The sequence below is a fragment of the Gorilla gorilla genome, chromosome 6, assembly GCF_029281585.2.
Source record: "Gorilla gorilla gorilla isolate KB3781 chromosome 6, NHGRI_mGorGor1-v2.1_pri, whole genome shotgun sequence".
In the NCBI taxonomy this organism is placed as follows: Eukaryota; Metazoa; Chordata; class Mammalia; order Primates; family Hominidae; genus Gorilla; species Gorilla gorilla.
The window spans coordinates 90439861-90467220 of NC_073230.2; the positions used below are offsets into that span (position 1 = coordinate 90439861).

Consider the following 27360-nt stretch of genomic DNA (forward strand, 5'->3'; position numbering starts at 1 on the left):
GAGATCGCACCACTGCACTCCAGCCTAGGCGACAGAGTGAGACTCCATCTCAAAAAAAAAAAGTACTAACATTTCGGTAACTAGACCCTGGCATTTATTAATTTTTTTATATATCAGGAGCTTTCAAAACTGCAAGTGGCAGCCCGCTTTCTCCACCTAGGAGGGCCGATGCCCCCCACGGGTCCCTCTAACTTTTGGGGTCAGTGAGCGGCGGGGCAAGGAGAGATCAATCAGGGAAATCAATACAGCTGGGGAATGTGGCCCCTTTTCCCTTGGTCCCCAAAACGCAGGGCTTGAAGGAAGCCCTCATGGAGGAAGTGGGCCTCGGGGTCCCCGGGGCCAGCACCACGGGAGGCAAACAAGGGCTCCAGGACCACAGTCTAAACACCCCCAGGCTGCCCTTGCCCTAGCAAAACAGCAAAGCGAGCAGCCCACTCCACACCGGTCCCCACTCCAGGGTCTCGGGCCCTACGTCGCCGGAGCTCTGGGAGAGCAACGAGGGGGCGCACCGTGGCCTCGCTGCCCTGTCCGCCACAGGTGGGGTGACCCCGCCCACTCGGGGGGGCACGCTTCCCTCTGGCCACGCCCATTCCAGTTGCCTGGCCCCGCCTCCTCCCCGCCCACCCCGGCCGGGCCCCGCTCACCAGGCCGCCTCAGGTGGGGACGCCACGCCCCTCCGGCCCCGCGGCCCCGCCCCTGTCTGCCCCGCCCGCCCCAGGTGGGGCCGCCCGGCCCGCCCAGTTTCCTCTGGCGGCGTCCGGCCGCTTCTCCTCTGCTCCTCGCAGAAGGCCAGGGCGGCGCCGCCGCAAGTTTTGACATTTTGGCAGCGGAGACGCGCGCGGGCACTCTCGGGCCGACGGCTGCGGCGGCGGCCGACCCTCCAGAGCCCCTTAGTCGCGCCCCGGCGCTCCCGCTGCCCGGCGTCCGGCGACCACGAGGCCCAGCCGCGTCCTCCCGCGCTTGCTCGCCCGGCGGCCGCAGCCATGTCCCGGGGGCCCGAGGAGGTGAACCGGCTCACGGAGAGCACCTACCGGGTAAGCCCAGGGCCCGGGGCTTAGGGAGGTTAGGGCTTTCCACCTCGGGGGTCAGAAGGGGACTTTACGCGGGAAGGTACTTTCCCTCCCCCCAGCTCCCCTCCCCCCGTCCTTCCACCTCGCCCGGTCTCTCCCACTCCTCCCCTGGCCCTCCACAGCCCCTCTTCTTCCTCCCCTGGCCCTCTCCTTCCTCCCAGTCCCTCCCCGTCCCCTCCCCCCTACTTTTCCTCCTCCTTCCCTCCCCTCCTCCCTGTGCTTTCTTCCCTGTCTCTCTTTCCCTCCCCGCTGTACCTCTCCCTCTGCCCCTCCGCTCCCCGTTCACTCTCCCTCCTCCCCTGCCCCTCGTCACTGTCCCTCCCCTCCTCCTGGTTCTTCCTTCTCCCCCGTGTGTCTCCCCTTCCTCCCCTCCCCCTCCCTCCCCCTCCCTCCCCCTCCCTCCCCCTCCCTCCCCCTCCCTCCCCCTCCCTCCCCCTCCCTCCCCCTCCCTCCCCCTCCCTCCCCCTCCTCTTGGTTCTTCCTCTTTCCCCTTGTGTCTCCCCCTCCTCTCCTGGCCCTTCTCCGCCTCCCCTGTCCCTTCTCCCCGTCCCTTCTCCTCTTCCCTGACCCTCAGAGCTCTGGAGACCGCCCCCCATCCCCTGACCAGCTACACATTTTACAACTAGTGCACTTAGGTTGGGGAGGGGTCTGTTGTGCGTCGGTGGGGCCCACGTCCTCCTCCCAACTTCTTGGAATCAGTGACCCGCGCTGTCCTGGCTGCCGGGCTTAAGCCCTCCGGGACCAAAGACACAAGCTCGAGTTTCCTCTAAGAAAAGAAAGCGCCCAAGAATGTGGGGGTGAAACTCCCCTGTAATTAGGATCGCCAGGTGAGCCGAGCTCTGGGCGTTCTCCAGGGAAACGCCCTCCTCCTTAGACCCTTCCTCTCCCAGCTTTCAGTTGAATTTGGCTTTTATATATGGGTTATTTGGTGAGGTTCTTGAAGTCAAAGAACAACCGAGGTTTTAATGAAATTGACCTAACCTTAAGGAATGCGTTGATAGCCGGTCTCTTAACTTGCATGTATTAGGAGAGAATTTTTTTTCCAGACACAGACAGAGACTTAGGATTAGTGGCCTGTTTAGTTTACATACTTACAAATGAATTCCAGGTGAAATAAGATATGTTAATCATCTGCTATTAATAGAACACAAAACAACTTTTGTTTTAATTCAGCCTAGGCGCTTCGAACCCTTGAAACTTTAACGTTCTCTAAGTTCATGTATAGGCATGTTTAAGGTTATGAATAAATGGTTGGTTGGTTGGTGTGTTTTATCTTTTTTCTGTCCCTGGTGCTTGAATCAGGAAGTTTAGTCATTTTGATAGACTTTTTTAAACCTAAAATTTTAGGTTTTCAAGGTCTGAATTCCTAAAATCAGAGGAGTCTATTAACTTTTGTTGAATGAAAGTAAGAGAAGAACATGAACATTTTTGTTATGTATTGAAATCCAAGAGATCCGTTCCGTTTATCTTAACACACAAAGTGTATACTGTCACATATAAATTATGCCTTACAGGTAGGGAGAGTAGACACAGTTGACACAGCGTTTTTGATGCTCAGTCACTGTGACCAAAAACTCTTCTATTCGTGTGTTGCCTTCATAGAGGGCGATCTTTAGAAATTTGGGAAATTCCTACGTTTGTATTGAGATTGCTACTATTTAAATGACCCGGAAGACGTTGCTGCATGAGGTGTGGGGTACTGACCAAGTGTGTAAATAAAACGTTCTTTCTGCCAGACTCAGACCTGGAAAGTAAGTAGTGGCTGCTCTGTTGATTGTCAGTGAAGGAAAAACTGTGTAATTGAGGAACGCAGGCCATTGCAAATTTGAGGCAGAGTCTGATGTCCACTGGGGTGCAAAAATACAGAACACCACTGCCTTCCGCCCTTCCTCCAAGAACAGCCCTGTGTATCTTCCCAGTATGAGCTGCGATTGCAACTTGAGACCAGCAGTCAGGTGTTCTGAGTTAAACCCTGCTTTTTTTTCTCCCGCTTCTTCCTGACGTAGACTTTTAGTAATAACTCCTTAGAGGGACTGTACCATGGCGAATTGCAGCGTCACAAATGCCAACCACTTGGGCATGTCTTATTACCCAAAGAACGGAAACGGCAGGGAAAAAGTGTGGATTTCATCATTTTGGTTATACGTATTTGTAGACGTAAGGCAATGTAAATGGAGATCAAAGACCAGTACCTGATAGTTTTCCATTGCCAGGTGTCTGAAAGCAAACTGGAAAGCTCACTAAATGTTTGTTCATTTTAATTATTATTTCCTTGTTAGTGTTTTGGGACCTTTTTTTTTTTTTTTAATGTCCAGGTGGTAGGATATTTACAGCATCGGACTACAAGTTTATGTAATCTATGAAATAGTGAAGGCTGCTAGCCCATGCTTTGGCTTTGGCAGTGCAAAGTGAAATTTTAATTCAGGAGTCTGAAAAACCTTTTCCCGCCCCTGTATTGGGTTCTTCCCCCTATCCCGCCCTGCCCCATGATGTTCAAGCTGAAAACAGTTTAAGCTTAATATGGCAAAAATCTGGCAGTGTTGATGAATCTAGTGCTTTTAAGAAGAGATGTCCTCTATATTACCTAACCATCTACCATATTTTACTAATAGAAATGCAACACAACCAGGTGTGTTTACAAAAGCCACCTGCAAATGATTTTTTAATGACTTGCTAGTATGGGTTTTAGTTTTTTTTTGTTTTTAAATACTCAGGTTTCTCCAATTATGAAATAAAGGAATAAATTCTTTAGAGAAAAGGAGGAATTATAAAGTAGCATGATCCTCTGTAGCCAGTATCAAATATCCTTAAATATATGCTGTGTACACATTTGCTGAAATGTCTAAAATGTATACGTAGGCAAATGATTACGGGAGATCCATGCTAACTCCCAGGAGGATGTGTGTATTTTACTACTTCATAAACAAATGATGTTATAAGCCCCAAAATGTCCAGTAATGTTGCTGTTACTAATTAGAGTTCAGCCAAAAATCCCTCCCCCCTCCACACTTTATAGCATGCCCATAATTTGCTCTCAAAAGCTTGCTGTGATTTTGCATGGTTTTCTGATGAGTATATGCTCTCATGGTAGAAGAAGTAGTTCAAAAAAACCCTTAATTAAGAGTAGCCACAGCCTTCCTAGAACTGTTAAAGACTTAGGAAGTAGGGCCCGGCGCGGTGGCTCACGCCTGTAATCCCAGCACTTTGGGAGGCCAAGGTGGGCAGGCAGATCATGAGGTCAGGAGATCGAGACCCTCCTGGCCAACATGGTGAAACCCTGTCTCTACTGAAAATACAAAAATTAGCTGGGCGTGGTGGCACGTACCTGTAGTCCCAGCTACTCGGGAGGCTGAGGCAGGATAATCGCTTGAACCAGGGAGTTAGAGGTTGCAGTGAGCCAAGATGGTGCCACTGCACTCCAGCCTGGGCGACAGAGCGAGACTCCATCTCAAAAAAAAAAAAAAGGCTTAAGAAGTGGAGGAAGAACGGGTGTGGCAGCATCCAGGGATGTCCTACCTACAGGAATCTTGCTAACAGAGTCAAAGGGGAGATGTCACAGAAGCCTTTCAGTGTCACCTCAAGGAAGCATGCTCAGACTCTCAGATTGCAGACGCCTCCATCCATCTCCCAGCCCCACCTTAGACTACATTACCTTCCCCCATAACACTACCTTAGAATAGGCTATGTGATGTATTTATTTCTTATGTTTCTTTCCCTCTCTTCCCACCCCAACTAGAATGTGAGCTCTACAAGGCAATGAGCTTTGTTTTTGTTTTTGTATTCCAAGCACTTAAAACAGTTCCTGGCACATAGTAGGCATGCATATTTGTTGAATGAATGGACATTTATCCATTTAATGTGTGAAGCACCTGTCCTTTGCTAGGCTCCTGGCGCCCTCCGATGATACTTTTCATAGAGTGCTTAATTCTAAGTAAACATCAGCCCTCCAGGTGAATGTGGATTGTGTTGGCTTAACTATTTTTATTTATTTATTTTTGAGACAGGGTCTTGCTTTGTTGCTCAGGCTGGAGTGCAGTGGTGCAATCGCAGCTCTCTGCAACCTCCACCTCCCACTTTCGAGCAATTCTCCCACCTCAGCCTCCCGAGTAGCTGGGACTACAGCCGCCACGCCTGGCAAATTTTTGCATTTTTTGATAGAAGCAGGGTTTCACCATGTTGGCCAGGCTAGTTGTTAACCAGATTGAGAAACTGAGTCCTAGAGTCTCTTAGTGACTGGCTGCCACATCCCACTTAACATGCCTTTGTTTGTATGGTAATTTAGTTTCCAGTGACCAAAGATGCACAAACCAAATACATTTTCATAATGTGGCTATCTAAGGTGTCACTGGAATTTTCTGTCATTCTGTTAATTCATCATCATTGGCATGTTTTGAACAAACTCTCCTAATAAAATGAGGCTAGGAGCGGTGGCTCATGCCTGTAATCCCAGCACTTTGGGGGGTCAAGATAGGTGGATTGCTTGAGCCCAGGAGTTCGAGGCCAGCCTGGGTAATGTAGTGAGACCCTACCTCTACAAAGATACAAAAATTAGCCGGGTGTGGTGGTGCGTGCCTGGGGTCCCAGCTCCTCAGTAGGCTGAGGTGGGAGGATCACTTGAGGCCAGGAGGCAGAGGTTGCAGTACTGAAATGGTGCCACTGTACTCCAGCCTGGGCAACAGAGTGAGACCCCATCTCAAGAAAAAATGATTATTTTTTGACTAAAAACTGTGTGGAATGTTGAAGAAAATAAAAATCCAATTTGTTTTAATTCCATGCACATTAGGTTTCCCTTGGAGGTCTGTGCAAGACAAGAATGAATACCCAAAACTGAAATAGTGTCACAAATGTAAATCAAAAGCTACAGGCATGTAGCTGGGACCACATGCACCACCATGCCCAGCTAATTTTTTATTTTTGGTAGAGACGGTGCCTCGCTGTGTTGCCCAGGCTGGTCACGCACTCCTGAGCTCAAGTAATCTGCCTGCCTCGGCTTCCCAAAGTGCTGGGATTACAGGCCTGTATTCAAAGCTGTAATAATTCCAACTTAATATTCCAGCTTAAAAATAAGTTATAAAAGCTGCATAAAATTTAGTTTAAATTATCTGCTGACACATGCAAATATATTTTAAAATTTGGTTATAAAACTTTTTATTGAATAGCAATATACATAAAGTTGTGCTTAAGTATACATAGCTCACTAAATTGTCACAAACTGAACACACCTGTGTAACCACCACCCAGATCAAGAAGCAAACCATGGCCACTCCCTGAAGTCCCCCTCGTGCCACCTCCCAGTCGCTGCACCCCTCCAAGGGTAGCCCCTCTCCTAACTTTTTTTTTTTTTTTTTTTTGAGACGGAGTCTTGCTCTGTCGCCCAGGCTGGGGTGCAGTGGCTCAGTCTTGGCTCACTGCAACCTCCACCTCCCAGGTTCAAGCGATTCTCCTCCCTCAGACTCCTGAGTAGTTGGGATTACAGGCTTATGCCACCATGCCCGGCTAATTTTTGTATTTTTTAGTAGAGATCGGGTTTCACCATGTTGGTCAGGCTGGTCTCGAACTCCTGAACTCGTGATCCACCCACCTCGGCCTCCCAAAGTTCTGGGCTTACAGGCATGAGCCACCACACCTGGCTGGGATTATTTTCTTTCTTTCTTTGGTTTTGTTTTGTTTTGTTTTTTTGAGACGGAGTCTTGCTCTGTCACCCAGGCTCAAGTGCAGTGGTGTGATCTCGGCTCATTACAACCCTTGCCTCCCGGGTTCAAGCGATTCTCCTGTCTCAGCCTCCTGAGTAGCTGGGGTTACAGGTGCCTGCCACCACGCTGCCTAATTTTTGTATTTTTAGTGGAGACAGGGTTTCACCATGTTGGCCAGGCTGGTCTCAAACTCCCGACCTCAGGTGATCTGCCTGCCTCGGCTTCCCAAAGTGCTGGGATTGCAGGCGTGAGCCACTGTGCCCAGCTGGGATTATTTTCAGACTATTCCAAGATATTATGAGTCGTGCTTTATGAATGTTCTGGCTCACGTCTGATGGCCATAGGCCCTCATTTCTCTTGGATAGAGATACAGGAGCAGACTGGCTGAGTATTAGACATTCAAATATTTTGCTTTAGGAGAAACTGCTGATTGATTTTCCACAGTGACGCACCAGTTGCCATTCCACCAGCAGAGTATGAGAGTTCCAGTTGCTCTTCATCCTTGCCAGCTGCTGCTATTTCCCATCCTTTTAATTTTTGCCATTCCTGTGGGTATGTGCAAAAAAAAAATTTTAAAGTAAACACAAACAAAATCGTTTGTTCCAGGCCTGCTGGTGATCTGCCGTTTCTCTGTAGGGTGTCTGTAACCTTGGCAGGGAGCCCTGTGGGAAATCCTTCATGTCAGAAGACAAACCAAGACCCAGGAAATTATGGTCTGAGAGAGGCCATACAGTTGTGGTAGTCACTAGAGGAAGACATAAACTGAAGTTCATTAGACTCTAAAACTATCATAACTGCATGCATGAAAGAGATTTTTTGTTTGTTTTGTGTGTGGGTTTTTTTGTTTGTTTGTTTGTTTTTGAGACGGAGTCTCCCTGTCGCCCAGGCTGGAGTGCAGTGGCGAGATCTCGGCTCACTGCAAGCTCCGCCTCCTGGGTTCACGCCGTTCTCCTGTCTCAGCCACCCGAGTAGCTGGGACTACAGGCGCCTGCCACCACGCCCGGCTAATTTTTTGTATTTTTAGTAGAGATGGGGTTTCACCGTGTTAGCCAGGATGGTCTCCATCTCCTGACCTCATGATCTGCCTGCCCACCTTGGCCTCCCAAAGTGCTGGGATTACAGGCGTGAGCCACCGCGCCTGGCCTAATTTTTATATTTTTAGTAGAGACGGGGTTTCACCATGTTGGTCAGGCTGGTCTCGAACTCCCGACTTCAGGTGATCCGCTCGCCTCGGCCTCCCAAAGTGCTGGGATTACAGGCGTGAGCCCCTCACTGCGCCTGGCCCAAAGTAGGTACATTTTCAAGAAAAGTTACATAAACCGGGCGCGGTGGCTCACGTCTGTAATCTTAGCACTTTGGGAGGCCGAGGCGGGTGGATCGCGAAGTCAGGAGATCAAGACCACAGTGAAACCCCGTCTCTACTAAAAATACAAAAAATTATCCAGGCGCGGTGGCGGGAGGCTGTAGTCCCAGCTACTCGGGAGGCTGAGGCGGGAGAATGGCGTGAACCCAGGAGGCGGAGCTTGCAGTGAGCTGAGATCGTGCCACTGCACTCCAGCCTGGGCGACAGAGGGAGACTCCGTCTCAAAAATAAATAAATAAATAGAAAAGTTACATAAAAAGAAAAGGAAGGTATTTTCATTAATATTTAATTAACAAGAAAATGCAGTTAACCATAACTTTGCACCCCACTCCGAGCTCCAGTTTAAATAGGGTTCATCTGTGCTTTCAACATCCCTTATGTAATAAAACCCTTTCATGGCCGGGTGCAGTGGCTCACACCTGTAATCCCAGCACTGTGGGAGGCCGAGGAGGGTGGATCACCTGAGGTCAGGAGTTTGAGACCAGCCTAGCTAACATGGTGAAACCCCATCTCTACCAAAAATACAAAAATAACATATATATATAAACACACATATATATATGTGTACATATGTATATATATGTGTACATATATATGTACACATATATGTATATATGTACACGTATATATGTATATATATGTATGTATATATGTATATATACACACAAATTACAAAAAATACAAAAATTATATATATCTATATATAAATAAAAATCAGCTGGGCATGGTGGCGGGTGCCTGTAATTCTAGCTACTCGGGATGCTGAGGCAGGAGAATTGCCTGAACCTGGGAGGCGGAGGTTGCAGTGAGCTGAGACTGCACCACTGTACTCCAGCCTGGGTGGCAGCAAGAATCTGTCTCAAAAAGAACAAGAAGTGTAAATAAGTGTGCCCAGAATCCTGCAAACCAGAGATAACACTAACTCTTGCTGTCGCTTTTTCTGATACTTTTCCGTACATATTCCCATGTCAGTTTTCTGTGCTCTATCATTTTGATGACTGCACAGGACTCCATTTTTCATCATAATTTATTGATCAGCCCCCGTGGTTGGACATAGATCATTGCCAGTACTTTGCTATTACAGCGCAGCCATGGGCATGGTTGCAGTCAAAGCTTTGCACAGATCTGTAAGCAGATCCATGATGTTTTCCTTAAGCCACATTCCCAGAAGGGAGCTCTGGGTCAAAGGGCAGGTACATTTTAAAGCCTGTTTGCTCCACATTGCAAAATGCCCTCCAGAAAGCATGCACCAAATGATGCTGTCATCTGCATGGTGTGAGAGTGCGCCTTTCCCTGAACTCTAGCCAGTTAGGTAGACTTCTTTTTTGAAACGGAGGTTCACTCTTGTTCGCCCAGGCTGGAGTGAAATGGCGCGATCTCGGCTCACTGCAACCTCCGCCTCCCAGGTTCAAGCGATTCTCCTGCCTCAGCCTCCCTAGTAGCTGGGATTACAGGCACCCGCCACCACACCCAGCTAAGGTAGACTTTCTTTTTTTTTTTTTTTTTTTTTTAGCAAGGGGGTCTTGCTACATTGCCCAGGCTGACCTAGAACTCCTGGGCTCCAGTGATCCTACCTCAGCCTCCCAAGTAACAGGGACTACAGTCGTGCACCGTCGTTCCCAGCTCAATTAAGTAGATCTTTTAAAACCACTTCCTTTTTAATAACACATAGAAGGGATGTGTGTGTGTGTTTTCAGTATATAAGCATGTGTACCATATAGAATATGGACATTGGCCAGAACACCTACGATTTCATGCGTATTAATAAGTAGGCATACTTTCCCCCATAAACTTAGAACTTGTAGATATATGCAGAGTAATTACAGCTCTGTGACCTTTCAGACGTTAGATTTCTGTTTTTATTTTCCTCAGCCTTGATTTTATACTTCTGTTTGTCTTCCTAACCTTGAGTCCTTCTGGTTTATCATGATTTTAGTGACTTGAGTTTTAGATTTTTTTTTTTTTTTTTTTGAGATGGAGTCTCACTCTGTCACCCAGGCTGGAGTGCAGTGGCACGATCTCGGCTCACAACGTCCACCTCCCAAGTTCATGCCATTCTCCTGCCTCAGCCTCCCGAGTAACTGGGACTACAGGTGCCCGCCACCGTGCCCGGCTAATTTTTTTTTGTATTTTTAGTAGAGTCAGGGTTTCCCTCTGTTAGCGAGGATGGTCTCTGTCTCCTGACCTTGTGATCCGCCTGCCTCATCCTCCCAAAAGTGTTGGGATTACAGGCGTGAGCCACTGTGCCTGGCCAAGTTTTAGATTTTAATGGTTTTAGTTCCTGGTGTAACAGCTGCCTGAAGTCTTTGTGGATAAAAGTGAGATGCATATAAATGAGATAAAATGTTGCCGGTTTCTCTTTCTTTAAAAAATAGAAGAAAAAATATTACCAGAATGTGTTCCCAAACCAGGGAGCAGAATAGATGAGCCCAAGTCAGAGATCTAACCAGTATTTCACCTCCTAGAGTGCTTGTGCTTTTGAGAGAACAGCAGGTGGGTGAAGATGCCCCCGGATTTCCTGCTTAAACTGTGTTTATGGGCCGGGCACAGTGGCTCACGCCTGTAATCCCAGCACTTTGGGAGGCCGAGGCGGGCAGATCATGAGGTCAAGAGATCGAGACCATCCTGGCCAACATGGTGAAACCCCATCTCTACTAAAAATACAAAAAAAAAAAAAAATTAGCTGGGTGTGGTGGAGTGCGCCTGTAGTCCCAGCTACTCCAGAGGCTGAGGCAGGATCGCTTGAACCGGGGAGGCAAAGGTAGCAGTGAGCTGAGATCACGCCACCACACTCTAGCCTGGCAACAGAGCGAGAGACTGTCTCAAAACAAAAAAACTTGTGTTTATTCATATGGTACTTTGGAGGCTAAAAAGTCCCTAAACAATAGCAATTAAGCACTAGTTAACTCTAGGGCAGGAGTTTTTGGTTTTGTTTTTTGTTTTTTTTTTTTGAGACAGAGTCTTGCTCTGTCACCCAGGCTGTAGTGCAGTGGCGCAATCTTGGCTCACTGCAAGCTCTGCCTCCCAGGTTCACGCCATTCTCCTGCCTCAGCCTCCTGAGTAGCTGGGACTGCAGGCACCCACCACCATGCGTGGCTAATTTTGTTTTTGTATTTTTAATAGAGACGGGGTTTCACCGTGTTAGCCAAGATGGTCTCGATTTCCTGACCTTGTGATCCGCCCGCCTCGGCCTCCCAAAGTGCTGGGATTACAGGCGTGAGCCACTGCACCCGGCCATATTTATATTTTTTAATGTAAATTGCTTACTTTTATAATATTTAATGTAAAGCAGATAAATATATATATTCCGTTTTAATGGACATGATGTTTTTAAAACTAAGCTAAAATTTGCCATCTCCTACCTCTGTTTGCAAATTACCCATTTAAAGATAAACCTAATTTTAAATCTTATGATTTCTGTCTTGATTTTTACGTATGGGAATACATGTTTAACATTTACTAACCCGAGGCTGGGCGCAGTGGCTTACGCCTGTAATCCCAGCACTTTGGGAGGCCGAGGTGGGCAGATCACGAGGTCAGGAGATAGAGACCATCCTAGCTAACATGGTGAAACCCCATTTCTACTAAAAATACAAAAAATTAGCCGGGTGCGGTGGCAGGTGCCTGTAGTCCCAGCTACTCGGGAGGCTGAAGCAGGAGAATGGCGTGAACCCGGGAGGCGGAGCTTGCAGTGAGCCAAGATCCCGCCACTGCACTCCAGCCTGGGTGACAGTGCGAGACTCCCTCTCAAAAAAAAAAAAAAAATTTACTAACCCAAGACTACACGTGCAACAGGCAACTAGCTGAACAAAATTGAAAATACTCAAATTCCAGTTCTTAAAACTGCCTTTTAAAAGTCAAGACTTTACTTTCAGGGGTCATTTCTATAGTTTGTTCAGAAGTTTCTCTGAATGTGTAGAGCAAAAAGTCATTTCTTATGTTGCAAGCAGTTAAAAGCATGGCTGTATCTTTGAAAGGCACAAAAGCAGGTGACAACAGGGACAAGAAGAGGTACAAGCGTGGTAATAACCTGTCAAAAGTATGGGGGAAATCTCAGATGATTAAAACATAAGGCCTCCTCATGCCTGTAATCCCCGCAGTTTCGGAGGCTGACATGGGCGGATCACCTGAGGTCAGGAGTTTGAAACCAGCTTGGCCAACATGGTGAAACCCCGTCTTTACTAAAAATACAAAAAAATCAGCCGGGCATGGTGGTGGGTACCTGTAATTCCAGCTACTTGGGAGGCTGAAGCAGGAGAATTGCTTGAACCTGGGAGGCGGAGGTTGCAGTGAGCTCAGATGGTGCCACTGCACTCCAGCCTGGGTGACAGAGTGAGACTCTGTCTCAAAAAAAATAAAAAATAAGTCCTCGAACAAATGTGCAGAAAAGATTGGGGTAGGGGTTGGAATAGGTCCCAGATGACAGATCCAACCACCAGCTACCCTAATCCAGCAGCCCCATGCTGAGTTAGGAGGAGGGAAGCCCCTGCCTGTTGGGGGAGGGGAGAGGAGTACAGAAGACAGGGCCCCCTGTCACCTTCACATGCCTGTCTGACGCAATTGCCTGAGTCTTAGTTAATAGACCAATCTGTTTCTGGCCACAAAAACCTCAGGTGACAAATCAGGAAAGTCACAATGATAATTCCTCATACTTAGGGGCCAGGATTTTTTGGATAAAACTTGGATGGTTTTTTTTTGTTTTGTTTTGTTTTTAATTTCTTAGGGTCTCTGTTGTCCAGGCTGGAGTGCAGTGGTGTGATCATGGCTCACTGCAGTCTCAACGTCCCAGGCTAAAGCGTTCCTCCTGCCTCAGCCTCCCAAGTAGCTGGGACTACAGGCACGTGCCGCCAAGTCTGACTAATTTTTATGTTTTTCATAGAGGTAGGGTTTCACTATGCTGCCCAGGCTGGTCTTGAACTCCTGGGCTCAAGCCGTCTGCCTGCCTCGGTCTCCCAAAGTGCTGGGATTACAGGTGTGAGCCACTGCATCTGGCCCAATTGTGATTATTTAATGGACTAAATGGTATGTCTCATCATAGCGTGGGCTTATGTTACACTTTGAGCAGCTTAAGATACAGGACATCAGCTATGTCTGACAGTACAATATATGACTGAACAATAAATTCAGGAACAATATGCCTGTAAACAAAAAAGTTTAAACATGCAAAACATGGGTTTGTTTTGTTTTGTTTTTGAGAGGGAGTCTCGCCCTGTCACTCAGGCTGGAGTGCAGTGGTGCAATCTCGGCTCACTGCAACCTCCGCTTCCTGGGTTCAAGCGATTCTCCTGCCTTGGCCTCCCGAGTAGCCGGGATTACAGGCATCTGCTTAGAGACTCAGTCTTACTCTTATGCCCTCTGAGAAGGCTTCTTCAGCTAACCAGTGCATCCTTTGTGTCATTCCCGATGGTTGTATGTACTTGGTAATGCCCTATTCTTTCATTTGATGTGCTTTAGTCTGTAAATAAGGATGATAATAGCTCCTAGGGTTGCTGTGAAGATTAAACGCAGTCATACATGAAAGCTCTTAGAATAGCATCTGGCGCATCATAGGTATTCAATTAGGGCTAACTGTTAGTAGGCATAGCGTGTGTTTACTAGACTGTCACCCCCCCCCCCCACCAAGAGCATTGATTTTCATCTGTTTATTACCTGCCTCCTTATTTACAAATGACTGAAATAGGTGGAGCTGAGTAAATACCTGATAAGAGAATAGTGTTGAAAATATTGGCACACATTTTTATCTCCCTGAAGGAGCTATATGGTCCTTGAAGGTTTTTTTGGTTGTTGGTTTCTGTTGTTGTTGTTGTTTTGTTTTGTTTTGAGACAGGGTCTTAACTCTGTCACCCAGGCTGGAGTGAAATGGCATGATCATAGCTTATTGCAGCCTCCAACTCCTAGGCTCAAGCAAATTCTCCTGCCCCAGCCTTCTGAGTGGCTGGGACTACAGGCGTGCACCACCACGCCCAGCTAATTTTTTTTTTTTTTTTCTTGTAGAGACAGGGCCTGCCTCACTTTGTTGGCCAGGCTGGTCTCGAACTCCTGGGCTCAAGCAGTCCTCCCACCTCAGCCTCCCAAAGTGCTGGGATTAAAGGCATGAGCCACTGCATCCAGCCCTTGAAGGTTTATTTAATCCCTTATCGTGGTGGTGCATAGTAAGAACTCAAAAATTTTGTGTTTTAAATGCTGAAGACCTGTGCTGATCACACAGGGGTGACTGAAATCATCACCAACTCTTTGGTGGCACTGAGATCGTGTAGGTAATAACAGCTGCCATGTTGTGAGCACCTGTTAGGTACGAGCCGAGCTTTTACCACCAACATGAGTTCTTCCCGCAGCTGTTTTCTTGAGCACCACAGCTGTGCCAAGCACCATGGTTACCACCAGAAACCACGCTGGAGAAAAGACAAAGAAGGTCTGTGCCCATCCAGAGTTTATAGCTATGACAGGATAGCAACCCCAAGTTCTAGTAGCCGCAGCCCCTCTCCTCCGCCTGGACCTGCCCATGTCATAAATTAAACATCCTTGCTCCTTCCCTACCCTCTGTCCCAGCGGGGGCTGGCCTTTACAACTTCAGTATTTGGACTTTGTTTTGTCTCAATATGGGAAGAAAGAAGGAAAAGCTTAATACGCTTGTAGGTTAAGTTTGAGAGGAGTTTTAAGGCGATGTACAGTCTTTAAGGAAGTCTTTGGAAGGCCAGGCACAGTGGCTCACGCCTGTAATCCCAGCACTTTGGGAGGCCGAGGCGGGCAGATCACAAAGTCAAGAGATCGAGACCATCCTGGCCAACACGGTGAAACCCCGTCTCTACTAAAAATACAAAAAATTAGTTGGGTGCAGTGGCGGGCGCCTGTAGTCCCAGCTACTCGGGAGGCTGAGGCAGGAGAATCGCTTGAACCCTGGAGGCAGAGGTTGCAGTGAGCTGAAGTGGCACCACTGCACTCCAGCCTGGCGACAGAGCGAGACTCTGTCACAAAAAAAAAAAAAAAAAAAAAAAAAAGCCTTTGGAAAGTTCAATATAGGAGAGAAGTCGATGAGAGACAAAAAAAAAGTTCTCGGAAAGAACATTGTAGAAATGTTGATTCCTGCTTTTGGCTCTCTGACCAGCACCATGGCGGTTGGCAAGAACAAGCGCCTTACGAAAGGTGGCAAAAAGGGAGCCAGGAAGAAAGTGGTTGATCCATTTTCTAAGAAAGATTGGTATGATGTGAAAGCAACTGCTATGTTCAGTATAAGAAATATTGGAAAGACGCTCGTCACCAGGACCCAAGGAACCAAAATTGCATCTGATGGTCTCAAGGGTCATGTGTTTGAAGTGAGTCTTGCTGATTTGCAGAATGATGAAGTTGCATTTAGAAAATTCAGGCTGATTACTGAAGATGTTCAGGGTAAAAACTGCCTGGCTAACTTCCATGGCATGGATCTTACCCGTGACAAAATGTGTTCCATGGTCAAAAAATGGCAGACAATGATTGAAGCTCACGTTGATGTCAAGACTACCGATGGTTACTTGCTTCGTCTGTTCTGTGTTGGTTTTACTAAAAAACGCAACAATCAGATACGGAAGACCTCTTATGCTCAGCACCAACAGGTCCGCCAAATCCAGAAGAAGATGATCAAAATCATGACCCGAGAGGTGCAGACAAATGACTTGAAAGAAGTCGTCAATAAATTGATTCCAGACAGCATTGGAAAAGACATAGAAAAGGCTTGCCAATCTATTTATCCTCTCCATGATGTCTTCGTTAGAAAAGTAAAAATGCTGAAGAAGCCCAAGTTTGAACTGGGAAAGCTCATGGAGCTTCATGGTGAAGGCAGTAGTTCTGGAAAAGCCACTGGGGACGAGACAGGTGCTAAAGTTGAACAAGCTGATGGATATGAACCACCAGTCCAAGAATCTGTTTAAAGTTCAGAGTTCAAATAGTGGCAAATAAAAAGTGCTATTTGTGGAAAAAAAAAAAAAAAAAAGAAATGTTGATTCCTGGCTGGGTGTGGGGGCTCCTGCCTATAATCCCAGCACTTTGGGAGGCTGAAGCAGGCAGCTTGCTTGAGGTCAGGAGTTCGAGACCAGCCTGGACAACATAGTGAAACCCCATGTCTACGAAAAATACAAAAAAATTAACTGGGCATGGGGGCGTGTGCCTGTAATCCCAGCTACTCTGGAGGCTGAATCGCTTGAGTCCGGGAGGTCGAGGCTGCAGTGAGCAGAGATTGCGCCACTGCACTCCAGCCTGGGCAACACAGCAAGACCCTGTCTCAAAAGAAAAAGAAATGATTTCCCCTTACTGGTATCTGAGAAATAAAAATAAAGAATTTAAACTGTTTTTAAATCATTTGGAGTTTTTGAACAATTCCTCAGATCGCAAAGGCCGCAATTTTATTTTATTTGAGACAGAATCTCGCTCTGTCACCCAGGCTGGAGTGCAGTTGGCACAGTCTTGGCTCACTGCAGCCTCCGCCTCCTGGGTTCAAATAATCCTCCCACCTCTGCCTCCTGAGTAGCTGGGATTACAGGTCCCTGCCACCATGCCTGGCTAATTTTTGTATTTTTAGTAGAGATGGGGTTTCACCATGTTGGCCAGGCTGGTCTTGAATTCCTGGCCTCGAGTGATCACCCACTTCAGCCTCCCAGAGTGCTGGAATTATAGGCATGAACCACCGCACCCACCCAGCTGCGATTTTAAGACAATAGAATGAGGTTGATTGCCGTGGCTCATGCCTGTAATCCCAGCACTTTGGGTGGCCAAGGCGGTTGGATCACCTGAGTTCGGGAGTTCAGCACCAGCCTGGCCAACATGGCAAAATCCCATCTTTACTAAAAATACAAACATTACCCAGGCGTGGTGGCGGGCACCTGTAATCCCAGCTACTTGGGAGGTTGAGGCAGGAGAATCGCTTGAACCTGGGAGGCCGAGGTTGCAGTGAGCCGAGATCGTGCCACCTACGCTCCAGCCTGGGCAACAGAGTGAGACTCCATCTCACAAAAAAAAAAAAAAAAAAAAAAAAGGTAGAATGATCTGTCTCACAGAGTCTGGTTGAAGGAAGTTAGCTAGAATGATTCCAGATACTACTATAAAAGTAGCATTTGGAAAGAACTAGTGCAGTAAGTCAGTGTACTTTGATCTGGTAAAGTTCCTGTTACCTGTTCAGTGCTCTGGGGCTTTCTAAACAAACGTAACCCAGTGCATAAGATGTCCTTTCCTGTAAATTTATCGATTGCTTTTTTATTCCAGGACACACCTTTTAAAAACAGTAACTAGGCAGGCAAGAGCACTTAGTCAAACAGCCTAGTATACTCTGTGGTCTTCAAAGTATGTATCTTTTAACAGCTATTTCAGAATCAGTAACTAATCAGTTACTGGTCCTTAATACATGCCATTTATCTGTAGTTAAGTTTTATATTTCTAAATGATAATGTAATATTTCAGGTGTTTGCATTTCTTATTTTCACCACGTCTCTGTGAATTGCCTTGGTATTTCTTTGTACCTGTTTCCATGTAAGACGGTACATTTCCAAGGACTGGAGCTCTTTATTTATTTTTTTTTTTTTTCTGAGACGGAGTTTCACTCTTGTTGCCCAGGCTGGATTGCAATGGTGCGATCTCGGCTCACTGCAACCTCCGCCTCCCAGGTTCATGTGATTCTCCTGCCTCAGCCTCCTGAGTAGCTGGGATTACAGGCACGTGCCACCACGCCCAGCTAATTGTTGTATTTTTAGTAGAGACAGGGTTTCACCTTGTTGGCCAGGCTGGTCTCAAACTCCTGACCTCAGGTAATCTGCCCACCTCGGCCTCCCAAAATGCTGGGATTACAGGCATGAGCCACCACACCCGGCCTGGAGCTCACTCTTCATTCATCTTTGTGTTTCCTGGGTCCAGGATGGGGTGGGCTCAACGTAGGCATAATAATAAAGGTTGCAGAAATGTGTAGATTTTTATGATGTTTCAAAGCCTGAAATGTGAGACTTTACAGAGTTGGCGGAATGAAGCGTTAGTACACACATTCACATGTTACTTCTCTGTCTCTCCCACACATGCACAAACTTACACAAAAAGGAGATCCCAGAAAAGAGGCACATTTTCAGATTCTGGTTGAAATGTTACTTTTAAGACTGAAAGTTATGGCCGGGCGCAGTGGCTCACGCCTGTAATCCCAGCACTTTGGGAGGCCGAGGTGGGTGGATCACCTGAGGTCTGGAGTTCGAGACCAGCCTGACCAACATGGAGAAACCCCGTCTCTACTAAAAATACAAAGCCAAGTGTGGTGGCGCATGCCTGGAATCCCAGCTGCTCGGGAGGCTGAGGCAGGAGAATCGCTTGAACCGGGGAAGCAGAGGTTGTGGTGAGCCAAGATCGCACCATTGCACTCCAGCCTGGTCAACAAGAAGGAAATTCTGTCTGAAAAAAAAAAAAAGATTGAAAGTTATATTACATGGTAGTCATCTTGGTATAGCAGCTTAGAATAGGAAGGATTGTGTTTCCATTCTTTCTTTTCTTTTCTTTTTTTTGTTTGTTTGTTTCTTTTTTGAGACTTTGAGACAGAGTCTTGGTCTCTTGCCCAGGCTGGAGTGTGGTGGCGCCATCTCAGCTCATTGCAGCCTCTGCCTCCCGGGTTCAAGTGATTCTCCTGCCTCACCCTCCCAAGTAGCTGGGATTACAGGCGCGTGCTACCATGCTCGGCTAATTTTTTGTATTTTTAGTAGAGACAGGGTTTCGCCATGTTGGTCAGGCTGGTCTCGAACTCCTGACCTCAGGTTTCATTCTTTCAAATGAGAACATGTACCTCTAAGAACAAAGCAAACGTGGATACTGGTATTATCCTAGTAGGAATTTGAAGAAATGATTTTTACTTCAGTCTTACAGGCATTACTTATTCCCTATGAAGTTCAGAATTTAAAACTTGCTTGAATTCTGGGGCAGGGTTCCACAATCCCTCATCTGATGGAGGCCGGTGTGGGCGAGACATTGTTCCAAAGTTTGATAGCTTGCTAATTGCCAAAGCTTCAACCTGAACGCTTTCCTGGCATTGCCAAGAAATAAACATAACTATATAGAGTTATGGTATCTGTGGACCTTAAACCCAGTATAATCATCCACACTTAAACTACAAAGGAAAGTGATTTTGAACCATTCCATTCATAGGCAAATGTAAAACCTTTGTCTAGTAATTAAAATAGAATGAATTTTTCTAGTCTTTTTTTAAATTTTATTTTTTTATTTTTTGTAGAGACACAGTCTCCCTGTGTTGCTTAGGCTGGTTTCAAACTCCTGGCCTCAAGCAATCCTCCTGCCTTGGCTTCCCAAAGTGCTGGGATTACAGGCGTGAGCCACTGTACCTGGCTGAAATTTTCTAATCTTGAACTAGGTTAAAGACCATTATTTTTTCCTTCAAGTTACTTTCTCAGATGGGCTGAGCTCAGTTTTCCTGTACATTGTTCTCCCTCCCCACTCTTTTTTCCAAATTAACAATTGAAAACCTAGATTTTGGCTGGGCATGGTTGCTCACGCCTATAACCCAGCACTTTGGGAGGCTGAGGCAGGCGGATCACGAGGTCAGGAGATCAAGACCATCCTGACTAACACGGTGAAACTCCCTCTCTACTGAAAATACAAAAAAGCCGGGCGTGGTAGCAGGCGCCTGTAGTCCCAGCTACTTGGGAGGCTGAGGCAGGAGAATGGCTTGAACTCAGGAGGTGGAACTTGCAGTGAGCCGAGATATCGCCACTGCACTCCAACCTGGGTGACAGAGCGAGACTCCATCTCAAAAAAAAAAAAAAACCCTTAGATTTTTACCCTAATGTGGGTGGGGGTAGCTCTGGGACTTAATTTTCTTAACAGGCTTGATACTTTTGTCCAGAAGATGTGAACAGTTGTAGGACATCCTTCTTTCTTACCTCAGTGTATTGGGGCCATTTTTTGGCTTAATTATGCTTTAGCTGCAGAATAATTCTTGCTGCCTAAGTGAGTAGGGAGTAGGAAGCCAGGAGTTTGTCACAGAAATCTGTCGCTTTAAGCAACTGAATGAAAGGTCACAGCAACGTGATTGCGTCTAGTAATATATCAGAAGAGGCAGCGGTGCATGTCTTTCAGTGATCACACTGGTCCCGATTGCTTGCTTGGCCTTAGAGAGCTCAGGCTCTCATAGGTGCTCCCAGGACTCTGAGAATATTCTTCTATGACAGGCTAAGCCAAAAGACTGTACCTGCACGCCCAGTGGAGGCTCAGGCCACGTTGCTAGGGATGGGGCCTGGTAAGCCTGCAGGCCTCTTGGCTTCCTTTCTGCTATGACCTTTGCACCTGGAAGGACAATCTTTGTAGCAATAATTCTGTAAAAACCAAAACCTAGATTGTGGGTGAAGATGGGAAAGGAAGAATGAAGGCAAAACAATGATTATGTCATAATGAAATTCTCACGGAGAGTTTTCTCCGTGCGCTGAAGATTTCCTAGGAAACCCCGCCTTTTAGAAGGACACAGTAAGGACTTTTGCCTGGAAAAACATTTGCCAAACTCCCTACCCAATCATAGCTGGAAAAACAACTGCTACGCCAGCCGGAGATCTGCCTCAAAACAGCTGGGTTATCATTTTCTACTAATGGGTCAAATTGATTTTCACCCTAGAAGGGGAAATGGCTGTGGACGGCTCCATAGGCATAAATGCTTTGCAGACCAGTGGTGCGTGTCCAGCTGTCTGGGACCCATGTTCCCAAAGGACGGGGGATGACCTGTGCGTTTCAGTATGCCAGGCTGTGCTGTGGGCAGGCTAGAGACCACCAAAGAATGAGCAAAGGCACACACATCTTTGTGGCCATTCCATAACATTAGGGATTTAGATCCCTGAATCCTTAGCAGCCTGTAATGGAAGAAGGGGCGGGGCGGGGGTTGGGTGGTCGGGTGGTGGCGATGGTGGTGGTGGTAGTGGCGGCGGTGGTGGTGGTTCCTTTTTTTTTTTATTAAAAAAAAAAAAAAAACGGACCGGGTATGGTGGCTTATGCTTGTAATCCCAGCACTTTTTAGGAGGCTGAGGTGGGAGGATTGCTTGAGGCCAAGAGTCTGAAACCAGCCTGGGTGATATGGTTTGGCTCTGTGTCCCCACCCGAATCTCATTTTGAATTGTATTCCTATGATTTCCATGTGTTGTGGGAGGAACCTGCTGGGAGATAATTTGAGTCATGGGGGCGGTTTCCACCATACTGTCCTTATGGTAGTGAATAAGTCTCACAAGATCTGATGGGTTTATCAGGGGTTTCCGCTTTTGCTGCTTTATCATTTTCTCTTCCCGCCGCCATGTTAGAAGTGCGTTTCGCCTCCCACCATGATTCTGAGACCAGCCATGTGGAACCGTAAGTCCAGTGAAACCTCTTTTTCTTCCCAGTCTTGGGTATGTCTTTATCAGCAGCATGAAAACAGACTGATACACTGGGCAACATGGCAAGAGCCCATCTCTAGAAAAAATTTAAAAATTAGGTGGGTGTGTTGGTGCGTACCTGAAGTCCCTGCTACATGGGAGGCTGAGGCAGAAGGATCGCTTGAGCCTGAGAGTTTGAGATTACCATGAGGTCTGATCACACCACTGCACTCCAGCCTGGGTGACAGAGTGAGAGTCCCTATCTCAAAAAAAAAAAAAAAAAAAAAGCATTTTTGAGGTGTAATTTATACGTTATAAAATTCACGCATTTTAAGCGTACAATTTAATGGTTGTTAGTAAATTTATAAAGTTGTGCAGCCATCACCACAATTTAAATTTATAACACTTCTGTCACCTCAAAAAGATCCTTCATCCCCATTTGCTATCATTACTCATTCTCGCTTCCAGCTCCAGGCAACCACTAATAGATTTTCTGTCTCTACAGATTTGTCTTTTCTGTACTTTTTATAAATAGAGTCATACAGTATTTGGTCTTTTGTGACTGGCTTCTTAGCGTAATGAGTTTTATCCATGTTGTAGAGTGTCTTAATATTTTATTCCTTTTCTATGGCTGAATAATATTCTATTAAATGGATATACCACGTTTTGTTCATTCACCAGTTGATGGACATGTGGGTTGTCTCTAAGCAAGATTTTTTTTAAGAGGCCACATTAATGCCTTGTATTTCACAGGGAATTTAAATGACAGCTTAGAAAAACATAGGATTGGGAAGCAAAATTCACAGACAGCCCTGGTATTTGCAGATTTGTAAGCCTGTTAGGACTTAGTAGGTAGAAGGCCGAGCCTGGCAGCTTTTGTGAACCTTGGTTGGAGTTATCGCCTTGAGCTAGGGAAGTGGCAAGCAGTGGCACTATTACCTAATGCTCAGTTTTTGAGGCTAATTGACCCATGGGGCCTTTGTGTCTGTAGCGATGTGTTCAGATGAGCTGGTGGAGCTGAGGGTACAGCCTGCAGCTGGTTCATCCGTGGGTGCAGGCATCTCTTATGAAATACAGATGTCAGAACCTGCTGCTGCTGAGGACACTGTGAGGCATTAATCAGATGATCCAGGCAGTGTTCTTGGTGCTGGAAATGCGGTGGTGATTACATTAAGATTCCTAGCTTTGGCCAGGCTCGGTGGCTCATGCCTGTAATCCCAGCACTTTGGGAGGCTGAAGCGGGCGGATCACCTGAGGTCAGGAATTCGAGACCAGCCTGGCCAACCACGAGGTCAGATCACGAGGTCAGGAGATTGAGACCATCCTGGCTAACACGGTGAAACCCAGTCTCTACTAAAAATACAAAAAATTAGCCAGGCGCAGTGGCAGACGCCTGTAGTCCCAGCTACTCGGGAAGCTGAGGCAGCAGAATTGCTTGAACCGGGAGGCGGAGGTTGCAGTGAGCCGAGATCACGCCACTGCACACCAGCCTGAGCAACAGAGCGAGACTCCATCTCAAAAAAAAAAGAGTGAGCCTTCTGCCTTGGCCTCCCAAAGTGCTGAGCCATGGACATGGTGGCGTGTGCCTATAGTCCCAGCTACTGGAGAGGCTGAGGCACGAGAACTGCTTGAACCTGGGAGGCAGAGGTTGCAGTGAGCCGAGGTCATGCCACTGTACTCCAGCCTGCGCGACAGAGCAAGACTCAGTCTAAAAAAAAAAAAAAAATCCCTAGCCTTGATTACATGTAGTTTCTACCAAGGAGACAGAGAGTAAACAGGGAATATCTTATACAGTATGATAAGTACTTTAAAGAAAGAGAAGCCAGGAACAGAGCTAGAGAGGGGCTGGGGTTGCCACCATTTGTGGAAGAGGTCAAGGAAGGTGTCTCTGAGAGTTTGTGGGAATGGATGTGACCTGTTTGGAGAACAGCCCGGAGGCCAGTGTGCCTCAGCCCAAACCCAGGTGGAGTATGCAGCTGCAGGGAATGTCCTGGCTTTCAATGCCTCTTCCCACCCTGTGTTAAAAGGACAGAAGTCACTGATGACATTCACTTATGATGGAGACGAGAACTGAGGCTAAAACACACCAGGAAACTACCTTTCATCATTTCTCTCCCCATGCTTAGCTATTTCCAGTCATGTGTTATTTTTTAATGCTGATGAGAAACAGTGTATGGTACTTTTTTTTTTGTTCGTTTCTGTTTTTGTTTTTGTTTTTTGAGAGACAGAGTCTTGCTCTGTCACCCAGGCTGGAGTGCAATGGCACAATCCCAGCTCACTGCAACTGCCGCCTCCTAGGTTCAAGCGGTTCTCCTGTCTCAGCTTCCCACAGTTCTCAGCCTGTAGCTGGAACTACAGGCATGCGCCACTACGCCCAGCTAATTTTTGTATTTTTTTTTTAGTAGAGATGGGGTTTCACTATTTGTTGGCCAGGCTGGTCTCGAACTCCTGACCTCAGGTGATCCACCCGTCTCGGCCTCCCAAAGTGCTGGAATTACAGGTGTGAGCCACCACACCTGGCCTTTTTTTTTTTTTTTTTTTTTTTTTTTGAGATTGAGTCTCACTCTGTCGCCCAGGCTGGAGAGTCAGTGGTGAGATACTGGCTCACTGCAGCCTCTGCCTCCTGAAGTTTAAGTGATTCTCCTGCCTCAGCCTCCTGAGTAGCTGGGATTACAGGCGCGTGCCACCACACCCAGCTAATTTTGTATATTTAATAGAAATGGGGTTTCACCATGTTAGCCAGGCTGATCTCGAACTCCTGACCTCTGGTGATCCACCCGCCTTGGTCTCCCAAAGTGCTGGGATTACAGGCGTGAGCCACCGGGCCTGGCCTAGTGTATGGTACTTTTTAAAAGATACTATTGTTTGCCTATCAAACAGGCAAAAAGTATGACAGTACCAAGTGTTGGGAAGAACATGGCAAAACAGCACTTTGACACAGTGGTTTCAGGCATGGAAATGGCTACAGTTGCTGTCTTCAAATTTGGGAGTATCTAACAAAATGGAGAAATCTGTCACATACCCTGTGTCTCTGCAGTTCTGTTTCTGGGTAAATTCTTACCCAGATACAAGGAGACGTGTCATTCCTTACCACGTCGTTGTCATTAGCAGAAGCTCGTAAGCCATGTAAATGCCTGTCAGTCAAGAAATAGATGGGTAAAATGCAGTCTCTTTACATGATGGGATATGTATGTATATGTATATCTATATATAAGTGAAAAGATTTATTTCAAGAAATTGGCTTCCATGATTGTGGGGCTGATTAGTCCAAGATCTGTAGGGCAGCCTGGGAGCTGACTCTGTAGCCCTTAAGCAGAATATCTTCTTCCTTAGGGAAACCTCAATTTGTCCTTAAGGCTTTTGACTGATTAGATTACACCCACCCCGATTATTGAAGATAATCTCTTTTATTTAAAGTCAACTTTAAATAAAAGTTGTAGTGTAGATGTTGACCATATCTACAAAATACCTTCATAGCAACACTGTGTTTAGACAACACCGTGTTAGATTAGTGGGTTGGTTTGTTGTTGTTTGAGATGGAGTTTTGTTCTTGTTGCCTAGGCTGGAGTGCGATGGCATAATCTCAGCTCACCGCAACCTCCGCCGCCCGGGTTCAAGTGATTCTCCTGCCTCAGCCCCCCGAGTAGCTGAGATTACAGGCATGGGCCACCACACCCTGCTTTTTTTTTTTTTTTTTTTTTTTGTAAAGATGGGGTTTCTCCATGTTGGTCAGGCTGGTCTCGAACTCCTGACCTCAGGTGTTCTGCCTGCCTCGGCCTCCCAAAGTGCTGGGATTACAGGCTTGAGCCACCGCTCCCAGCCAATGGGTTGGTTTTGTTTTGTTTTTTGAGACAAGGTCTCCCTCTGCCTTGCTCAGGTTGGAGTATGGTTGTGCGATCGTGGCTCGCTGTGACCTCGACCTCTCTGGCTCAAGCACTTCTCCCATCTCAGCCTCTAAGTAGCTGGGACCACAAGCACACGCCATGCCACCCCACCTGGCTAATTTTTTTTGTTGTTTTTGGTAGAGGCGGGGTCTCACTATGTTGCCCAGGCTGATCTCAACTCCTGGACTCGAGCAGTCCTCCTGCCTCAGCCTCCCAAAGTGCTGGGATTACAGGCATGAGCTCCCATGCCCAGCCTAGATTAGTGTTTAATCGACCGAATACTGTAGCTTTGCTACATGGACACTTAAACCATCATAAAGGGATACCGTGTAGAAGTTAAATAGGAAGAACCTTGGTCAGTACAGACCAAGGTGAGCAGATCTCAGAAGTATAACACTGAATAAAGAAGTAAGATGTAAGAGTGAAATGTATTATGTGATGCCATTTAAGGATTTATGTAAGTATTTTGTAACACACAAAGCAAAATTTTATGTTAATCTTGACTAAATATATACGTGTGTGTGAAAATATAAAATATCAGCTAGATATTTAACAGCAGTCTGAATTAGTGGCTCCCCCAGGGGAGAAAAGAAAGGGTATGAGACTTGGATGGGGTGACTAAGGCATCCTGTCCTTTTATCTCTAGTGCTTTAGTGCTTTTTCAGCAAAGGGAACCAGTGTGACTGTTAACTGTTAGTAATTTTTTTTCTTTTCTTTTCTTTTTTTTTTTTTTTTTTGAGATGGACTTTCGCTTTTGTCGCCCAGGCTGGAGTGCAGGGGCGTGATCACCACAACCTCCGCCTCCCAGATTCAAGCGATTCTTCTGCCTCAGCCTCCCGAGTAGCTGGGATTACAGGTGCCTGCCACCATGCCCGGCTAATTTTGTATTTTTAGAACAGATGGGGTTTCTCCCCATCTTTGGTCAGGCTGGTCTCGAACTCCTTACCTCAGGTGATCTGCCAGCCTCGGCCTCCCATAGTGCTGGGATTATAGGCATGAGCCACTGCGTCTGGCCAACTGTTAGTAATTCTTGTGGGGACTACAGGTGATTGTGGATTCTACACTCTCACAAATTTTTTTTTTTTTTTTAAGATGGAGTGTTGCACTGTCGCCTGGGCTGGAGTGCAGTGGCCGGATGTCGGCTCACTGCAACCTCCGCCTCCCAGGTTCAAGTGATTTTCCTGCCTCAGCCTCCCGAGTAGCTGGGATTACAGGCCCTCACCACCACGCCCGACTAAGTTTTGTTATTTTTAGTAGAGATGGGGTTTCACTATGTTGGCCAGGCTGGTCTTGGACTCCTGACCTCGTGATCCACCTGCCTCGGCCTCCCAAAGTGCTGGGATTATGGGGTGAGCCACCACGCCTGGCCTTTTTGTTTTTGTTTTTTGTTTTTTTTTGAGACAGGGTCTCACTGTGTCACCCAAGCTGGAGTGCAATGGCACAATCTCGGCTCATTGAAACCTCCGCCTCCTGGGGTCAGGCACTTCTCCTGCCTCAGCCTCCCAGGTAGCCAGGACCACAGGTACACACTGCTACACCCGGCTAATTTTTTGAATTTTTGGTAGAGACAGGGTTTTGCTATGTTGCTCAGGCTGGTCTTGAACCCCTGACCTTAAGCGATCCTCCCACCTTGGCCTCCCAAAGTGCTGGAATTACAGGCATTAGCCACGATGCCTGGCCAGATTCCCCTTTTTCTTTCTTCCATTTTATCTTTTTTTTTTTATGGGAAAGAAAAGGAGAGGGAGGGTCAGACGTATTTGTTTGCCCAGGCAGAATTGCTCGACATTATGCTATTAGATTAATTATATTCACCAAAAATCAGGAGTAAGATTATAAGAAAGCTTCTAAAAAGAAAAAAAAAAGTACTATAGAGACACCTACAATCACTCATACTAAAATATGTCAGTGCTCTGATCTCATAAAATGCATTTTCATCTCACTTTTTTTCACCATTCATTTGAAGGAACTATTGAGGCCTAAGGCAAAGGCCAGTAGGGAAACTGCCTG

General features: G+C 46.7%; 2 protein-coding genes and 1 pseudogene across 3 annotated transcripts in view; all 3 read left to right on the forward strand.

The window, feature by feature from the left end:
• Nucleotides 1–633: 633 nt before the first annotated feature.
• Nucleotides 634–27360, forward strand: part of BAIAP2L1 (BAR/IMD domain containing adaptor protein 2 like 1) — a 111291-nt gene continuing 84564 nt past the window's right edge. For both annotated transcript variants that reach the window (XM_055393174.2, XM_055393177.2), the window contains exon 1: nucleotides 634–1034. In XM_055393174.2, the coding sequence (XP_055249149.1) occupies nucleotides 984–1034 (51 nt within the window). In that variant the 5' untranslated portion in view covers nucleotides 634–983. The remainder of the gene's footprint in view (nucleotides 1035–27360) is intronic.
• On the forward strand, nucleotides 11986–12055 carry LOC129523950 (uncharacterized; annotated as a pseudogene).
• LOC129534774 (small ribosomal subunit protein eS1-like) lies at nucleotides 15213–16039 on the forward strand. Its single transcript, XM_055393178.2, has one exon. It carries the CDS (start codon nucleotides 15236–15238, stop codon nucleotides 16028–16030), a length of 795 nt encoding a protein of 264 aa, XP_055249153.1. The 5' UTR covers nucleotides 15213–15235; the 3' UTR covers nucleotides 16031–16039.